Source organism: Ceratosolen solmsi, unplaced genomic scaffold, assembly GCF_000503995.2.
Source record: "Ceratosolen solmsi marchali unplaced genomic scaffold, CerSol_1.0 scaffold19, whole genome shotgun sequence".
NCBI lineage: Eukaryota > Metazoa > Arthropoda > Insecta > Hymenoptera > Agaonidae > Ceratosolen > Ceratosolen solmsi.
Window position 1 is genome coordinate 1152483 of NW_011948443.1, and position 16571 is coordinate 1169053.

A 16571-nucleotide genomic window follows, 5' to 3' on the forward strand; every position below is an offset into this window, starting at 1 on the left:
TGAAAATACAAAATATCAAATAATCCAAGATTCAGATAGCATAAAATCAATAACAAAATTTTGTGCAGAAATAAAAATGCTTTTTGATCATTACAAATAATTTTTAAACACGATTTGTTCATTATAATTTTTATAAACTATTTGTTAGCGTATTCAGTATTAAAAAATTCGTGAAATCAATAATACTCAATAAAATAAAAAATAATTAATAACAAAGATTTATTTCTAAATAAGTATGTGCATTATAATTTAATACTTAAAAAATTGGAATCCATTATAAATTTCTTAAATATTGCAATACATACAAGTGGATTACAGCATTCTCAAAAACAATTATATTTTATATATATTTTCTATAAATTGTGATATATTTCTATTAATTTATATTAATCTTTTATTCAAATTCTATAATCTTGTTAATTTTAAATGAGATAAAAGATAATTTATAGTTTTATGAAATACAAATTGTATAGTTTTTAAAAGGAAGTACATCATATTAACTATTAAAAAATTTGTATTTAAAATCAGTTCTGCTGATTGATAAATGATTATTGATTAATTATTGATAAATGTACTAATTATAGATTATAACAAATTTAAAGCAAATTTTTTTTAAATAAACTTATTTATTATTATTATATATATATTAAATTATATATCAAAATATTATAATTGTAAGAATAAAATATCCTACTCTGAAAAAAATGAAGTGACAAAATTTATTTATATTGCTTATATGACTTTGTTTTTCATTACTCATATTGAATAATACTAATACAATTTGTATATAAAATTAATTTAATGAATAATCGTTTAACAGAATTAATAAAATGCAGAATAATAATTTGAATATTATATAAAAAATATATTAAATTTATATAAATTATATATATATAAATAATATTTATAATATATAAATATATAAATTTTTTAAAATAATCATATTATTTCATGTGATTGGTGCCATATGTATTCTGTAATATAAGATACAGAGTATTTCCTTATCCATTAAAAACTCATAATTTAACTACATATCCTTTTTTATTTAATTATCGAAATCAATTGTTTGCAATATAAATATAATCATTAAACCGTTTAAAATCCAATTCAGTGCAGTAATTCATATTTAGTTATAAATCAAGTATATTTTCTACTTACTAATATATCAAGAATTTTATCTATTGTATGTCATATTGAACAATATGGTAAAAAATAATTAAATAAGCTTATATGTTTACATTTGCAATATTAAATGGGATAACTTATATTAAATGCATTACTGATATTTAAATTATTCTTTTTTTTTCTAATATAATAAGTAGTATAGATTTTAAATTCAGTATATAGTATATAACATACAGCTTTAACTTTTAATTTTTTTTAAATTATACAAGAATAAATAACTTACGATATAACATTATTCCATATGTTAAAAGACTTTTGTCAATTGTAATACATTTAATAGATAATGTAAATTAATATAATGTTAACTTATTACAAATTTTTAATTCTTAAATAATATATTTTATCAAAATATATTTGTTTTATATTTATAAACATGACTAAAATAGTAATTAATGTTTATTGCATTACATTGAATAAAAGTTTCTTTTTACAAAATGACCAATTATGTTTTGTTTCAATTAATGAAACTTTATAAATATTTTACGCTCATATGGTCTTTGGTTTATTATAAAGATTTTATCATTTTTGGCATGAATATTTAAAAACTCTAACTATACTGAGGAAAGTACAAAAAAGTTATTAATATCAGAAAATATTTATCTTACATAATACCAGTCTCTGGGTTACACATTTTAATTAAACTTGAGAAAATTAAATTTTGGTATCTAAAAATAAAACCTGATATCTATAATTTAATTTTAATACATAATTATTGACAAATAATTTACTTAAAAGTTCTTTCAAAATTCTATTAAATTTGTAAAATGTAATTTATGAATATCATCTATAATTTTATAGAATTAATAAAATTTATTTATAGTAACCCATTTAGAGACAGATAAAACTACATTATCTAATATTTAAATAAAATAAGTTGAACTCGGAAAATACTTTTTGTACTGTTCAAGAGTAACTGAGATTATAAAGTGAATACATTTGAAATTACTAATAATAAATCATTCTTACATTATGTTGATATTTAAAATTTACTTATTTTTATGCTTTACATTTGTGCTTGACTTTAAGCTTATTTACAAGTACTGGCACCTATAAGAACGCATTCAGGTTCATAAGAGTATTATTATTTATGCTACTATTAAATTAATATAATTGATTAAAATGTAGCTATGTTGATATTTTTTGTAACTATTAAATATTATAAAATATTATATTTAACTATTTCACAAAACTTTGTTTTTTCACTGTTATTAACTTTTACCAATACTTTCAAGCTCACGCTTCATCTATTATTGATGTAATGTTTATTTTATGAGTTGAGCTATTTTATATTTAATATTTATGTTAATTCATAATTTTTATTTTTATAAGTCATAATTATAAATAAAACTATCTTTTATTATTTGTGTATGTTAATAATAAATAGAAAAAACATAGAACCATAATTTGTATTTAAATAAAAATAAAATTAATATATTCTAAAAAATTTAATTCATTAGTTAGATTTTAAATACATTATTAAAAATGCAATCTTATTACACAAGTATGTATTATATTAATAACAAAGCTGTAATAATTTTTAATACATATATATAATTTGTTTTTTAAAGAAAACTATGTATCATTAATGATTGTTACAAACTGGTATCAAATAAATTTAATAAAAATTGAATTTAGAATTATTTTTAATATTATACAAATACTATACATTTATTTTAATGCCATGGAATTGTATATATAAAATGCATTTAAATAAAGATACCTTCATTTTTATGCATGGACATGTACATTTAAATTTTTCGTTAAATAAATATAAATCTAGCATAAGATTGTTTTATATAGATTACGTAATAATAATCTTTTTGATACTTTTACGAATAAAGAATATTACAAAAATAAAAATTTAGTATTAATAAATATTTTCAATTTTTTAAATCTAATTGTAAAGTATTAAAAAAAAACTATTGTTGCTGTATTCTTATTTTATAATATGTGCGTATCATTTGTTTAACCTCAAATTCAATTAAAATATATTGGAGTCATGCGGTATGTAAATTTTAGATCATATATTGTGTTTAGATACATGTACTTAAAACTTACACCAACATTTCGTAATTAATTCTTTAAGTTTTATATCAAAGTTTTATTTATATATTATAAAACTATTCTAAATTTATTTCTTAAAATTGTTATCAACACATTCGAAATATGGTTATAATCTTTCATAAGATGTAAAATTCCTATTATAAATCAATATTCTTCATTCGTGTGCTTTTGTGGAATTATGCAGTCTGTCAATATACAAGCATTGTTCTAACTTACACGACTAACGTTTAATTTTATTATATATTTTATTCGTACGTAGACGAAAGGTAGAGAAAATTTGTGTAATATGCATGAGCCCTGCATGCATTACATAAAAAGTTATGTGCAACATTTTCTCTTATATTTGTAAAGCAATATCAAATTGATTTGCACTTCATATGCAATTTAATACATTGCTATGTGTATAACTTAGTGTAATCCATTTATTATATGCGCACTAAATTTAAGTTTATTGGTTTATTTGAAGCATGGATTGTGAATGTTTTAAATAAGCTAAAAAGTTCAAAATTATCGATATATATCAAATGAAAAGGTTGCAAAATTATATTTGAAGATGATTTAATATTAATTTTTACTTATAGTCAAACAAATATATTAGTATTTTTAGCAGCTTTATAATAATAGTTTCTAATTAAAAAATCTATAATTCATGTTTTATGTAAATCAACTAATTTTAAACTTTAATGCACATATGACAAATGTATGTTATATATGTCATATATTTAAAAATTATACATACTAATATTTGAATTATACTATCCTATTTCACTTTCAATAATTTAAAGTTCTTTTATATATTTTATTGAGGACTGCATTTTTATTTTTTGTATATTCATAATAATTCGCAAGTAAGTTGTGTATGTTATAATTAAATAAAACTTCATTAAAAAAAGAGAAACCAAAGAATTTCAATTGAAGATTTACAATTTTAAATGGTATTCTTATAACTGTAAATTGAATAAAATTCCAAAATAATAAATTCTTCAATTTTATGCTTGTGGACATTACATTTTACAATGTATTTACAATCTGTTTGTGATAGTTAAGCGATTACATGAAATATTTATCGCACACGCTTTGTATTATTAAAAGAATTGAATAAACATGTAGCAGGTCAGCGTTAAAATCATTACAGTGATAATGTTTCATTTGAATTATTACAAAATTAGGATAAAATAATTTCATTACTAGTATAAATGAACTGTTTTTATTCGCTGATATGCCATTAATAAAGGATAATAAATAAAAAAATTTTATAATTGTATTCTATAACTCAATAATGGAACTGTAATTTTTTTAAATTGGAAATAAAATCTTACGATTTTTGTTGTTAGTTTATATATATATATATATATATATATATATATATATATAATAAGAATTGTCATGGTTGCTAGAACAAACTAAAAAAAATAAATTATATTTGTTACAGTTTGTTACAGAAAAGCAGTAAATAACCGCGACACTAAGTCTAAACCTTAAAAAGCATGGATGACTTGAATCTGGAATAATATTTTATATTATATAATTATCATCATTTGACGTATTTTCAATAAATATCATAGCACGTCCTTCTTGAAAATAATTTTAAATTTTAATAAGGTGTAAACCTATTGTAGCCACCTCGATAAACTGTTGCCTGAAACAAATTATGATAAATTTTATAATTAATTTAAATAAAGTATCGATAAACATTATTAACTACGAAAAATATCAGAATGCTTTGTTTCCATAATAAATTATTAGCAATTAGTTATTTTTCCGTAATAATTTACTCATTATATGTATTTTAAACGATTTTTATGTATTAAAAAATGTATTAAAATTTTAATGAGTATAATAAAATAGTTAAATACAATTATTTTAATATAAGTATTTTCCTTTTTTAGCCAAGCATTCCATATTTTATCAAAACTTTGATCATGAATTATTAATTGGTTGATATTTACTTTATTATGAAATAAGATTTTAAAACTTCTTTTTTAAATGGACATAACATTAAATTCTTATCAATTTACTTTAACTTGTCATGTAACATATTAATTTATCTGTACAACCGCATATGATTATTTTATTCTAAATTTTTATTATAAATAAATGAAGTACTACATCATTTTATGATAATTGCATTAATTATATGTCTACAATTATTTGATTTAAATATTATTTTATCTTTAATGGCATTCTCAATTGTTTATGTTATGCTATGCAGCTAAGAAATAATTAGGTTCTGCTTTATAGTTTCTTAAGAAGTAATTATTGATTTAGAAAAAATGTTCAATAAAATTTGGGTAAATTATAATGCTTAGCGTAATATATTTATAAAGTTCTAGTTTTGCAAATTATTGTTATATTATATTATTCTATTATAAGTTAAACTTGTTAAAATTTGTGTCGAATAATTATAGTACTATTTATATTGTACATTTACTATTGCATCTTGACAAAGTTATTATTCAAACTTATTTGTGATTTATAAATTTCTCAAGTTCTTTTACCGTTTTGTTATATTTACATTTATTATAAAACTGTTGTTTAATGTTTAGAATTAAAATAAATAAAATTTTATTTGTTTTAAAAAATATTAACTATAATTTATAAATTGTATTCACAAGAGTGAAACTTTTTATACAAACTATTTTACTCCATTTTTAATTTTATATTTCTTATTTGGTATTGAATTCTGATGAAAGTTTACAAACGTATATTATTTCTTAAAACAGATACTTATAAAGTTTTCTATAAAAGTTTTATAAGATACTAAAAAAATTACATTAAATTTTTTTGTTTTGACCTTTAATGAAATAAATATCTAAAATTCTAGCATCATCATTCTACTTCATGTTATCCTTTAATTTTAAAAAATTGAAACGTTTTTTCTTGCAAATATATTTATTTTGCTGGTAATAAAAATATAATTATTAATATTCTTTACCCCGTATCCTGCAACAGGACCAATGCCATGGCTTAAATAAGGATCTGCATATTCACGTCCATAACTAAAAATAATAAGAATAATAATTGTTAATTTAATATTTAACAAATATTTTTAAAACTTTATGATTTATTGAATAACTTAGCATGTGTAAAGTAATATATTATGAAAATAAAATAATTAAACTAGGAAAAGTGACAGTTTTAAAGTGTGACTAGTCATGGATTTTATAAATTTTTTTTATTATTTTAAATAAAAAAAGAATTGATATGACTGATTAATATTTTTTGAGCTTTTTGAATTCTCTATACAATTCAAGTAATTACAATATTTGAAAATGGATTTTCTAAATAATTTTCTTTGTTTCTATTAATAATATAAAATTATCATAAAAATTATTAGAAACTAAACATTTTACAATTCGTAAAACTTATTTCTTTCAATCGATATACAATAAAAAATAAATAAGTCAAAGTCTTTTCTATACACATATTCAACCAAAAGGTGAAGATGGAACTCATCCATTCCATTCAACAAGATAATTTTATAATTTTTTCGATACATTTCAATATTATTAAAGTGCAACTCAATTATACTTTCAATGTGAATTTACTTATATTATATTTATCAATTAATTTACAATAATTAGAAACATATTAATAAAACTTACCCAGCTACTGCAGTGTATCCAGCAACAGGCTGAGCAGCTGCTGCAGCTGCTCCATAGGCGCGGGCAGCGACAGCTGTATAAGTAGCAGCAGCCGCATAAGTTGCTTGTTGAGCCGTTGATAACGGCGTTTTTAGAAGAGGTGCAGTTGCAGCAGCAGCAGCAGCAGCAGCCTAAAATAGTTAAACATTTTAATATATAATTAAAAAATTTTATTATAAAAATGCTATCAATTATAGAGTATTTTATGAAATAATATTAAAATTAATTTATGGGAATTATGACGTTCAGAATGAAATATATTACTTAGGTATTATTAAAAAGTATATATTTTCACATAATTGAAATAATGATAGAATATTACATTTTTACCTACATTTTCTTATTTTTATATTAATATTTAGTATTAAACTATTCTAGAAATACACGACTTATAGCATTAAAGCATCATTCAATAGATAAATAAATGTATATTAATTTTTAATCATAAATATACAATAATTTCATTAATATATCTTTTTTTATTAATTTCATAAAAATACAAAAAATACGATATTTAAAGACGTAAAGGTTTGTATTAGTATACTATTTTTAAAATTATTTAAATTTTGAAACTTTATATATTTAAAAAATTTATATAAATAAAATGACATTAAAATGATATTTAAGGTATTAATATCATGGTACCAACCTTATGTATCTCGATTTATTGATTGTAACAAAATGCTGTTTTAAATGAGATTACAAACTTAAATAATAAGATATTTGTCCACATTAAGCGGAAACATTTCATGTTATTCAATCAAGACAACACAGCAATCTTATAAAAATTATCATACATTTTATATTACAAAAATTCTATGTCTGAATGACATAATTTTTTATAAACTATTGAAATTGTTAAAAAAACATTTAAGTTACATACAAAATATATGGTTCACAATACATCTAAATTTATTTCTGACTTTTGATATTTAAAGGAAATGAATAAACTTTATGATATCAACTATCAGCTGATAGTGCACAGTAAAAAATATATAGTTATACGATATGCTTAAAACTTGAATGATTCCAAAATATCAAGAGATAGTTCTTTGAAATATATAATTACAACAAAATTACAAAAATTTCTATGAAATATGAATGAATATTAAACAATAAAAGAAAGTATTGAAATAAAATCATAAAGTTATATTATAGAATGTTATAAATATAATATCAATATAGTATATTATAAAAATTTTAGTTATATAAAGTTTATAAAGTTTTAGTAACTTTTTACATTCATTAATTATTCATCTAATATTAGTTATCATATTTTAACGTTAGAGTCAAGCAATTTAAATTATTACATTATTATAATATGTAAGTGTACCGTAAAATTAAAAATATAATTAAAACGCGTGGAAAAAATTAAAAAAAAAAACAAGTTTATTCTATCAATTATCCAAAAAAGAATACTTTTTTTGAAATAGAGAACATCGTTTACGATAATCGATTTTTATAATCAAATATCCTTATATACGTACTTTATTTCAGTTAATGTATGCATTAAGTATAATAAGTATTTATATAGTTATGTATTTAAATAAATACAATTTTATTATTAATTTTAATTTTATACATAATTTCTACAAAGCCATTATTAAATTAAATAAATTCTATAAACAAAAAATCTATAAATGAAAAAACTTTTTGGAGAATTTGATTTTATTATTTTTATAAAATTATATGCAGTGTTTTCTAGTACAAAGTGTACCTTACACATTTAATTTTTATTATTTATTACAAAATTATGATATTGTAAAATTATTCATTTAAGTAATACAAAAGTAATGTTTTAATACTGTTTATTTCTTCTATTATCTTTTTGACAATTCTGGTAAAAATTGTAATTACATAAATAACTTTTAAGTTTACTTTAATTTTATAACTTATTCTTTATTTTTTAAATAAGTAATAAACAATTTTATTTTCTCTTAATAGCGTAGAAACTCTCAAATAAAATATTTGTAAGTATTATCATTAAAAGCAAATATGATCAATAAAATTACGCCAGGAAATTACTTTATATACGATAGAATTAGTGAAAGTTATATCTTACTTGTAGTCTGTAATTAGGATCTTGTGTAGCTGCATGTGCAGCTAGAAAGGGATCGTAGTAAACACTGAAACAAAAATAATACACATCAATTATTTATATAATCAATGTCTGCATGAACGAAATAAAGAATATATTTGAGTTTGTTATAGTTAAAAATGACTATGCTAAATTCAATAATTTTGTTATATATATAAAAATATTACGAGATATCTTGAAATAGAAAAATAATGCCAAATATAATGATACATTATAAAATAAAATTACCATAATTTTTTAACGTTTAATGTAGAAATGTCATAATTTAATGTAGAAAAAATTATTTCTCATTCCAAAATTTAATATTGCTTTACAGCTGTTCATGAAAGTTCATCTTAAATAATTGCAAATTATTAACCAATTATGGGCCATAAATTTTTTTTACAATTACTTTTACAATTACTTAATAGCACGAAATATGAAATACTAAAGTTTTTCAGTAATAACATTTAAAACACAAGTTTTTATAAACATGAAAGTATATATCTATGAGTTAATTCACTAAATATCCTTTATTTAGTTATCATTTAGATTTTGATTTTTTTATAAAAAATGCACTCAAAAAGGAAGATGTAATAAAATTTGAATTAAAAAAAAAGATAAACAAGAATAATACATACAGTAAAAATATGTGATGTTAATAGCATGGAACAAATATACAATAAAAATTTTTGAAATAAATATCTTAGAAATAAAGAAGAAAATAAATAAAAAAGAATAGTTAAAAAAGTAAAATTTAAATAATCAAGATGATATGGATGATAAAATAAAATTAAAACAAAACAAATAGCAAAAAGAAATTAGTCATGGAAATATTAACAGTTGTGTGAAAAATTAGAGAAGAAATATATGAAACAAAAAATAAAAAATTCTTTTAGTAAATATTTAACACATAATTATTAAATATCGAAGATATAAAAATTTGATAGAGTAAAATGAGACATTCAATGAAAGGAAGCTTAGTTCAAAAGGTAATAAAGAAATTAAATAATACAAAATGAAAAAAAACAAATAATATAAAAAAGAGTGTAAATTGCGATTTAATAGTAAAAATAAGTTATACAACTTTCAAAAGTAGAAAAAAAATACAAAATTGTATACACATATTGGATGTAATGAATTACTGGCTATGAAGATACTTAAAAAGTAAAATCTAATGACATAAAATACGCGTCAAAAATAATAATAATTTAAAAATTGTATGTAAATAAAGAGATATAAAATGTTCAAAGAAAAGCGAAAATCTTTATTTATGAAAATAGCAATAGATAGCGAATATATAATATATAATAATATATAATAGATAAAATATGCATAGATAATATAATGGAAGCATGATTTAAACAAGTAAAAGCTTAAACGTAAAAATTTAAACAAATAAATAAGCTCGAAGCTTAAAGAAATAAGAGGAATACAATTTATCAAATTAATTATATTTATAGATAATAAATTCATTGCATAAAGTTGAAAGTATTTTTGGAATTTGTATATCTAAGGATACTTTTTAATAAAGTAAATAGAAAATTTTGCTATAGAAATCATTATAGACTACATATAAGAAAGATTAAGAAAGAGAGTAATAAAACGATAAAAAATATAATATATATTGATAGCTAAACAGATAAATTAAAAGAAATTTTTAATAACAGAAAATAGAAAACTGTTCTGATGCTTTTCTGCATATATTTAAATTTTATTTTATAAGATTTAAAAACGGTAAAAATGAGGAATAACAATACTTAACAACTAAATAAGATCAATTATAAGGGTAGATATTTTAATTCTATTAATAGTGAATTATAATTTAATATTAGATTTAATATTAGAATGAAATAAATTTTAATAGATTTAAATAGGGAAAAGGATTTTAAATACCGAAAAGGAAAAAATGTTGAAATAAAAAAATGTAAAAGTAAACATGGAGAATGAAAATGTCGAAAAGTTAAAAGACATAATATAAAATAGTTTTATTATACATTATTTATATATACATTATATATGGAAAATACATATGGACGGAATATTTCAAACAATATTAATGAAAAATGAAATTGTAAATGTTTGTAAAAATATAGCTATATTTAAAACGGATACATAAACTTATCAGAATTTAAAAAAGTATAATAACAAATATAAAATTTGACACTATACGTAGATGTTATTACATCAAATGATATAGTATTTGAAGACAACAAAGTATAGGACATAGAGTGAAGATCGTTTAAAGCTATAATAAAATATAAATAAAAAATAATAAGAGGGTTATATAAAATTTTTATTGAAGAATATTAAAAGAATCAAAAAGAGACTATGAAAGAAAATAAAAAGATAGTGACAAAATAATATTTAAGAGATGATACTAGCAAAAGTATAATATACGTAATTTGAAAAATTTGTAAATGAATAAATAAAATAGCAAATATCAATTATAATAAAACAAAATAATTTATGATATTTAAGCCACAAAAGAGTTTATAAAAATTTAAAATTAAATAAAATTAATAACTGACGCTAGTAATTAAAATACAAAAAAAAAACAGCATTTAACAGTGTAGATACACGAAAAAAGAAGAGTATAAAAAAAATCACAACATATGTATTGAAAAAATATTAAAAAATGAAATAGATATTGAGAATGTAAATATATGTTGTAGAAGTATTAAGCAAATAGATAAAATTTCTCAAAAATAAATAAAGAAAATATATAGGATTAAAAAAAATACACTAAAACAAATAAATGAACAAAGAAAGAACTTAAGAAACAGATAAAATATCGATAGAATGTAATACAAATTTATGATGAATGACATTAAACGACTATAAATGGTTTAAGATGAAATGATTAATTAGAAATCAATGCATTTAATAATAATAATGATAGTATAAGAATAACTCTTAAACGGTGGTTTTATTACGAAAATAGAATTGTTTATTTACAATTTCAATATTATATTCAAAAATACAATCCTTTCATTAAATAAACGTTTTCTTCCCATAATTAATTAATTAATTAAATTAATTAATGATTAACAAATAAAAATCTCCTGTAAAATATTTCATCCTGTTATAAAAGATTAAAAATATTAATTAAGTGATATTTAAATTTCTATATTTGCTGAATATGAAGTTTTTTTCAAAATAATATACAGTTAAATCAATAAAAAACATTTCCATCAATACAAACAAGCAGAAACATAATACAAGGGCATATTTATAAAAAATAATTGGTGGTACAATCAGTAATTTGTGATATAATTTTGCATTGGCATATCATCTTCCAATAATAATTTAAATACAGTTTTCGATCGCATTTTATACTTCTATTAAAAATATTAAATCGAATCGAACAAAATTATACGTTGCATTTTACATTTATACATTATAATAATAACATAATAATATTATGTTATTATTTTATACTGATATAATGCTATTGTATAAAAAATCTCGATAACAAATAATTGAGTAATTTACAATTGAGTATATATGTTAAACGAAAGATCTTGCACACGATACGTACAGGCACAGTATATAAACAATAACTTGAAGAATTACAAAAATAATCAAAATGTATAAATACTCAATATTATTAACTCAATACGATTTTACTCAGTAATTCAAATGAAATTTTTTTTTTTAAACGGTTTTTACTTTTTGAAAATAAATATGCAATAATTAATATAATAAATATAAATATATTAAAAATGTTGTTTTTAACAATATATTCTAAAATGCATTATATATTTATTATTTCAGCAAACAGTCGATGAAGATCGTATGTAATTTAAGTTATATTATATTATTTAAAATTTTAATAACAATGATTTCAATTACTCCAATTATTAAACATATTCCTTATAAAATAATATAATAGCATATTAAATATTTACATACTATTTACTAATATATTAGTTATTCAAATTTAGTTGTCTTGATTTTATCATCATTCAATAACGTAGAATCTAAGCTGCAAAATAAAATATGACAGCCAATAAAATTTTCTTTAATAATCACATTTTTATATTAAAAATATAATATTTTATTCTTTATCGATATTGTTTAATTGATAACTTGTTCAATACTTTCATACTAAATATTTTCGTAGTATATTCTAATATGTTAATTATCACTAAAAGTACAATCAATATTTATAATTTTTTGTATATATAAATATATATATATAAAATAATTATCATAATGAGAACCCGTGATAATTAATTTTAATAATAAATCCATTTTGTAGCCACTTGAAGCAATGTTTATTAAATACAAATATTTTATGAATAAGATTACGAATATTCTATATAAGATTTACAATTAAATTTAATACACAACTAGGTAGTTAATGATAATAATAGATAGTTACACAACTATAATAATTTGTATTGATTTTGTTTTTTTTTATTTTTACATTTAAAGATAAAATATGTATCTGTATACAAAAAGCATATTCATTATAGTCTTTATTGATGTAGCATCCATTTGATAATATCTTGAATAATATTTTCGATCTTCATAGATCTTTAGTAAATCTTATTATTTTAAATATTATAGAAAATTCTGAATTAATATTGGATAAAATTGAAATTTTGTTACCTAAAATCTTTCTCTTTTTTGATGAAATGTTTCATATACAAATGAAATTTTTTTATTTTAAATACTGTTTATAGTCATCACCAATGGAGGGAAAGATCGGAAAGTAATAATATTTTAATATTCGATCAAAAAGTCTAATATTAGTAAAAAAATGAATAATAAAAAGTCTAAAATTATGGATAATGATTTAACTAATGTTAATTTTATTAATAACATAGTGTCTAAATATGATAACTTGTCAAAATAAATAAATTAATTTAATAAATATTTAAAATGGAGAATAAATTTCGTAAATAATTTCTTTTTTTCTACGGTGAAATCAAGGATACTAAAATTTTTTTAAAAGAATCGAACAATATTGAGTTAATCAATGGTTGATCCACTTGTTAATTATTAGTTATATACGACTGTAAAAATTTATATTTTTCTACTAATATATTATCGTTTATCGTTTATAAGTGGAAAATTATAAACTATTGCATAAACGTGGGGTGATTATATGGGGTGTTATGACTTTGAAATAATGAAATTAAATACCACACGTCTTAGTATTAGATTATAAAATCCAATTTTTTTAATTAAATTTAATTAATGTACAGATATTTCTAAAAACTTTATATTTCTAAATTTTATTTTGATAAAATTTGAATAAAAAAAATAAAATATATGTTAAGAAAGTACTTTTGAATATATTTTTCGACTTACAATTTGAAAAAAAATCACGAAAGGAAACATTAAACAGTAAAATCAATATAATTTATTGAAAAATTTCATATATTCGATAGATCATAAAATAGCACAACAATATATTTGACCGTATTTTTATTACAATATAATAAATAAGAAATTTTAATTCAGAAATTTATTTTTACGTTACTAAATTATGATATGTTAGATCAAATGAACGATTAATCAATTGCCTTTTCCATTATTTTTTTATTTGATTCTATTACTAATATTTTTATTAACACAAACTTTTATAAAAATCTATTTTTTAATATTTGTTTGCCATGTATTAACTTTTTCATTTGTTTTCTATTTAACATCATTTATCCTAATAGTAATTATATATATATGTAAAATATAATGAAAATTATTCGTGGAATAAAATGTAAAAAATAAAAAATAAACTCCCATAAATTCAAAGTACTAATTTCCCTGAACAATTTAAAACAAAATATCAACTTACAGTACTAAAAGAATGTGGAAAAAATATATAAATTGAATATTCAAATATCGTTGAACTGATTAAGCTTTGATTAATGAATAGTTTTATTATTGAATGCAGCCGCGTGATTGTTCAAACTAGCTAAAAAGAAGCAAAAGTTATTTTATAAAATACAAAATATAAAATATAAATATAAATATATATTAAATACTCCTTAAATCTTATTTACAGATTGTTACGCATATACTTTTTCCTACCATTTAATGATCATTCTTTTTATTTAAATACGCTTTTTATATTTCTCTCTTTCTTTCTTTTCTATGTTTATACTTCATATGCTTACAGATTAAAAAAAAATAGTAATAAAAATAAAAAGCTAGAGTTTAAAGCACTAATTATGATTTGATGTATAAATTCTTAAAAAATTACTTTATAGACAATGAAAATTTTATAAATTTTATTATAAATAATAAAACAAGGTACTAACTGTCTATACTAATAAATTAATATTAGTAAAATAAAAAAAAATATTAAAAATTTCTTATGTGTTACTTCCAATAATTTGTTTCAATGAAAATCATATAATTTATGTATAATTTAAATAAAAATGATAAATTATAAATACCTATATATCTTATCTTACTAAAATAAATAATTGCCTATTTAAAAATTGAATATCATTATTTGTTAAATAATTTAAAAACTCTGTGTTTTTATATAAATTAACGATTTATTATTTATTAGTTATTTTAATGTAACATTAATTGATTTTAATAAAAGTTAACAATGTTTTAAAATTATTTTTAAAGTCCTAATAGAATTAGTAAAAATATGTTTAAAAATTGGAAAAAGAAACTTAATTATTTATAAATATTTTGGTTTTACCATGTAGAAATTGAGTATATGGAGTTTTAAATTAGTTTGAATGTAAACCGGTATTGCTATTGCAGAGCGATCACTTGAAATGTCAAAAAAAAACTTGTTAGAATTTTAATTATGTAAAACGGCAACGTTAGAGAACAATATTAATTTCACATTTTAATTTTATAGAACATAATTCAAATTATTGGTAATTAAAATATGTTTTATAAATTTAAAACAACGATTTTCAAACAATTTTAGGTAAATTATTTTTTTGGGTAAATGAAAAATGTAGTTTTCTTTGCTATTAAATTAATAGATTTACTATTTTTGATATTAGTAAACACATTACATACAATAACTATAATAAATTCATATTATAAACGAAATATGTTTGTATTCTAATTACGATTTCTTCAAAAACTATATTAAGACATTATATTTTGTTAGATGCTTATTTTAGTACATGTAATTCCTATTTAAAAGTTAATATAATAAAATGCGAATGATTATAACCAATTAAAATAAAGTATTTTTAAATGAAATAAGCTTTATAAGTAAAATTTAAATTTTTAAAAAAGCATATTTCTATATAAATTATTTTAATATTCAATTTTAATATTTATATGTCAACGTTAATAAAATAGAATACATTACAAAACGTCTTTAGGGTTCTAAAATAAAGTATCCTTGAATATCTTGTAAAATGTTTTGTGTTATTAGTCTTACAATATTTATTATCACTTTTTCTAGATTAAACACATCTAATTTTTTTTGTACTTGTGACATAATTTCAGAAGTATCTTTTGTGTTAAAATGCAATTCAGAATTTATTTATATATTCATACACAAAATTTAAGTTATGTATAATTTTGATAAAAATCGGTGTCACAAATGATTATAATTTAAACATAAATATTATTGATTCATTCGATTTTTATTTCTAAATATCAGT

At 19.1% G+C, this 16571-nt stretch overlaps 1 protein-coding gene across 5 annotated transcripts in view; it reads right to left on the bottom strand.

Annotated features, from left to right (window-relative positions):
• Window positions 1–4617: 4617 nt before the first annotated feature.
• The window catches only part of LOC105365899 (RNA-binding Fox protein 1), a 61772-nt gene continuing 49818 nt past the window's right edge, over window positions 4618–16571 (bottom strand). For 4 of the 5 annotated variants that reach the window (XM_011504179.1, XM_011504180.1, XM_011504181.1 and 1 more), the window contains 4 exons: window positions 8956–9019; window positions 6855–7024; window positions 6185–6248; window positions 4618–4888 (listed from right to left, as the gene is read on the bottom strand). In XM_011504179.1, coding sequence (XP_011502481.1) covers window positions 4844–4888; window positions 6185–6248; window positions 6855–7024; window positions 8956–9019 — 343 coding nt within the window. In that variant the 3' untranslated portion in view covers window positions 4618–4843. Of the gene's footprint in view, window positions 4889–6184; window positions 6249–6854; window positions 7025–8955; window positions 9020–16571 lie in introns of those variants that run through there. The other variant, XM_011504182.1, reaches the window with a different exon arrangement.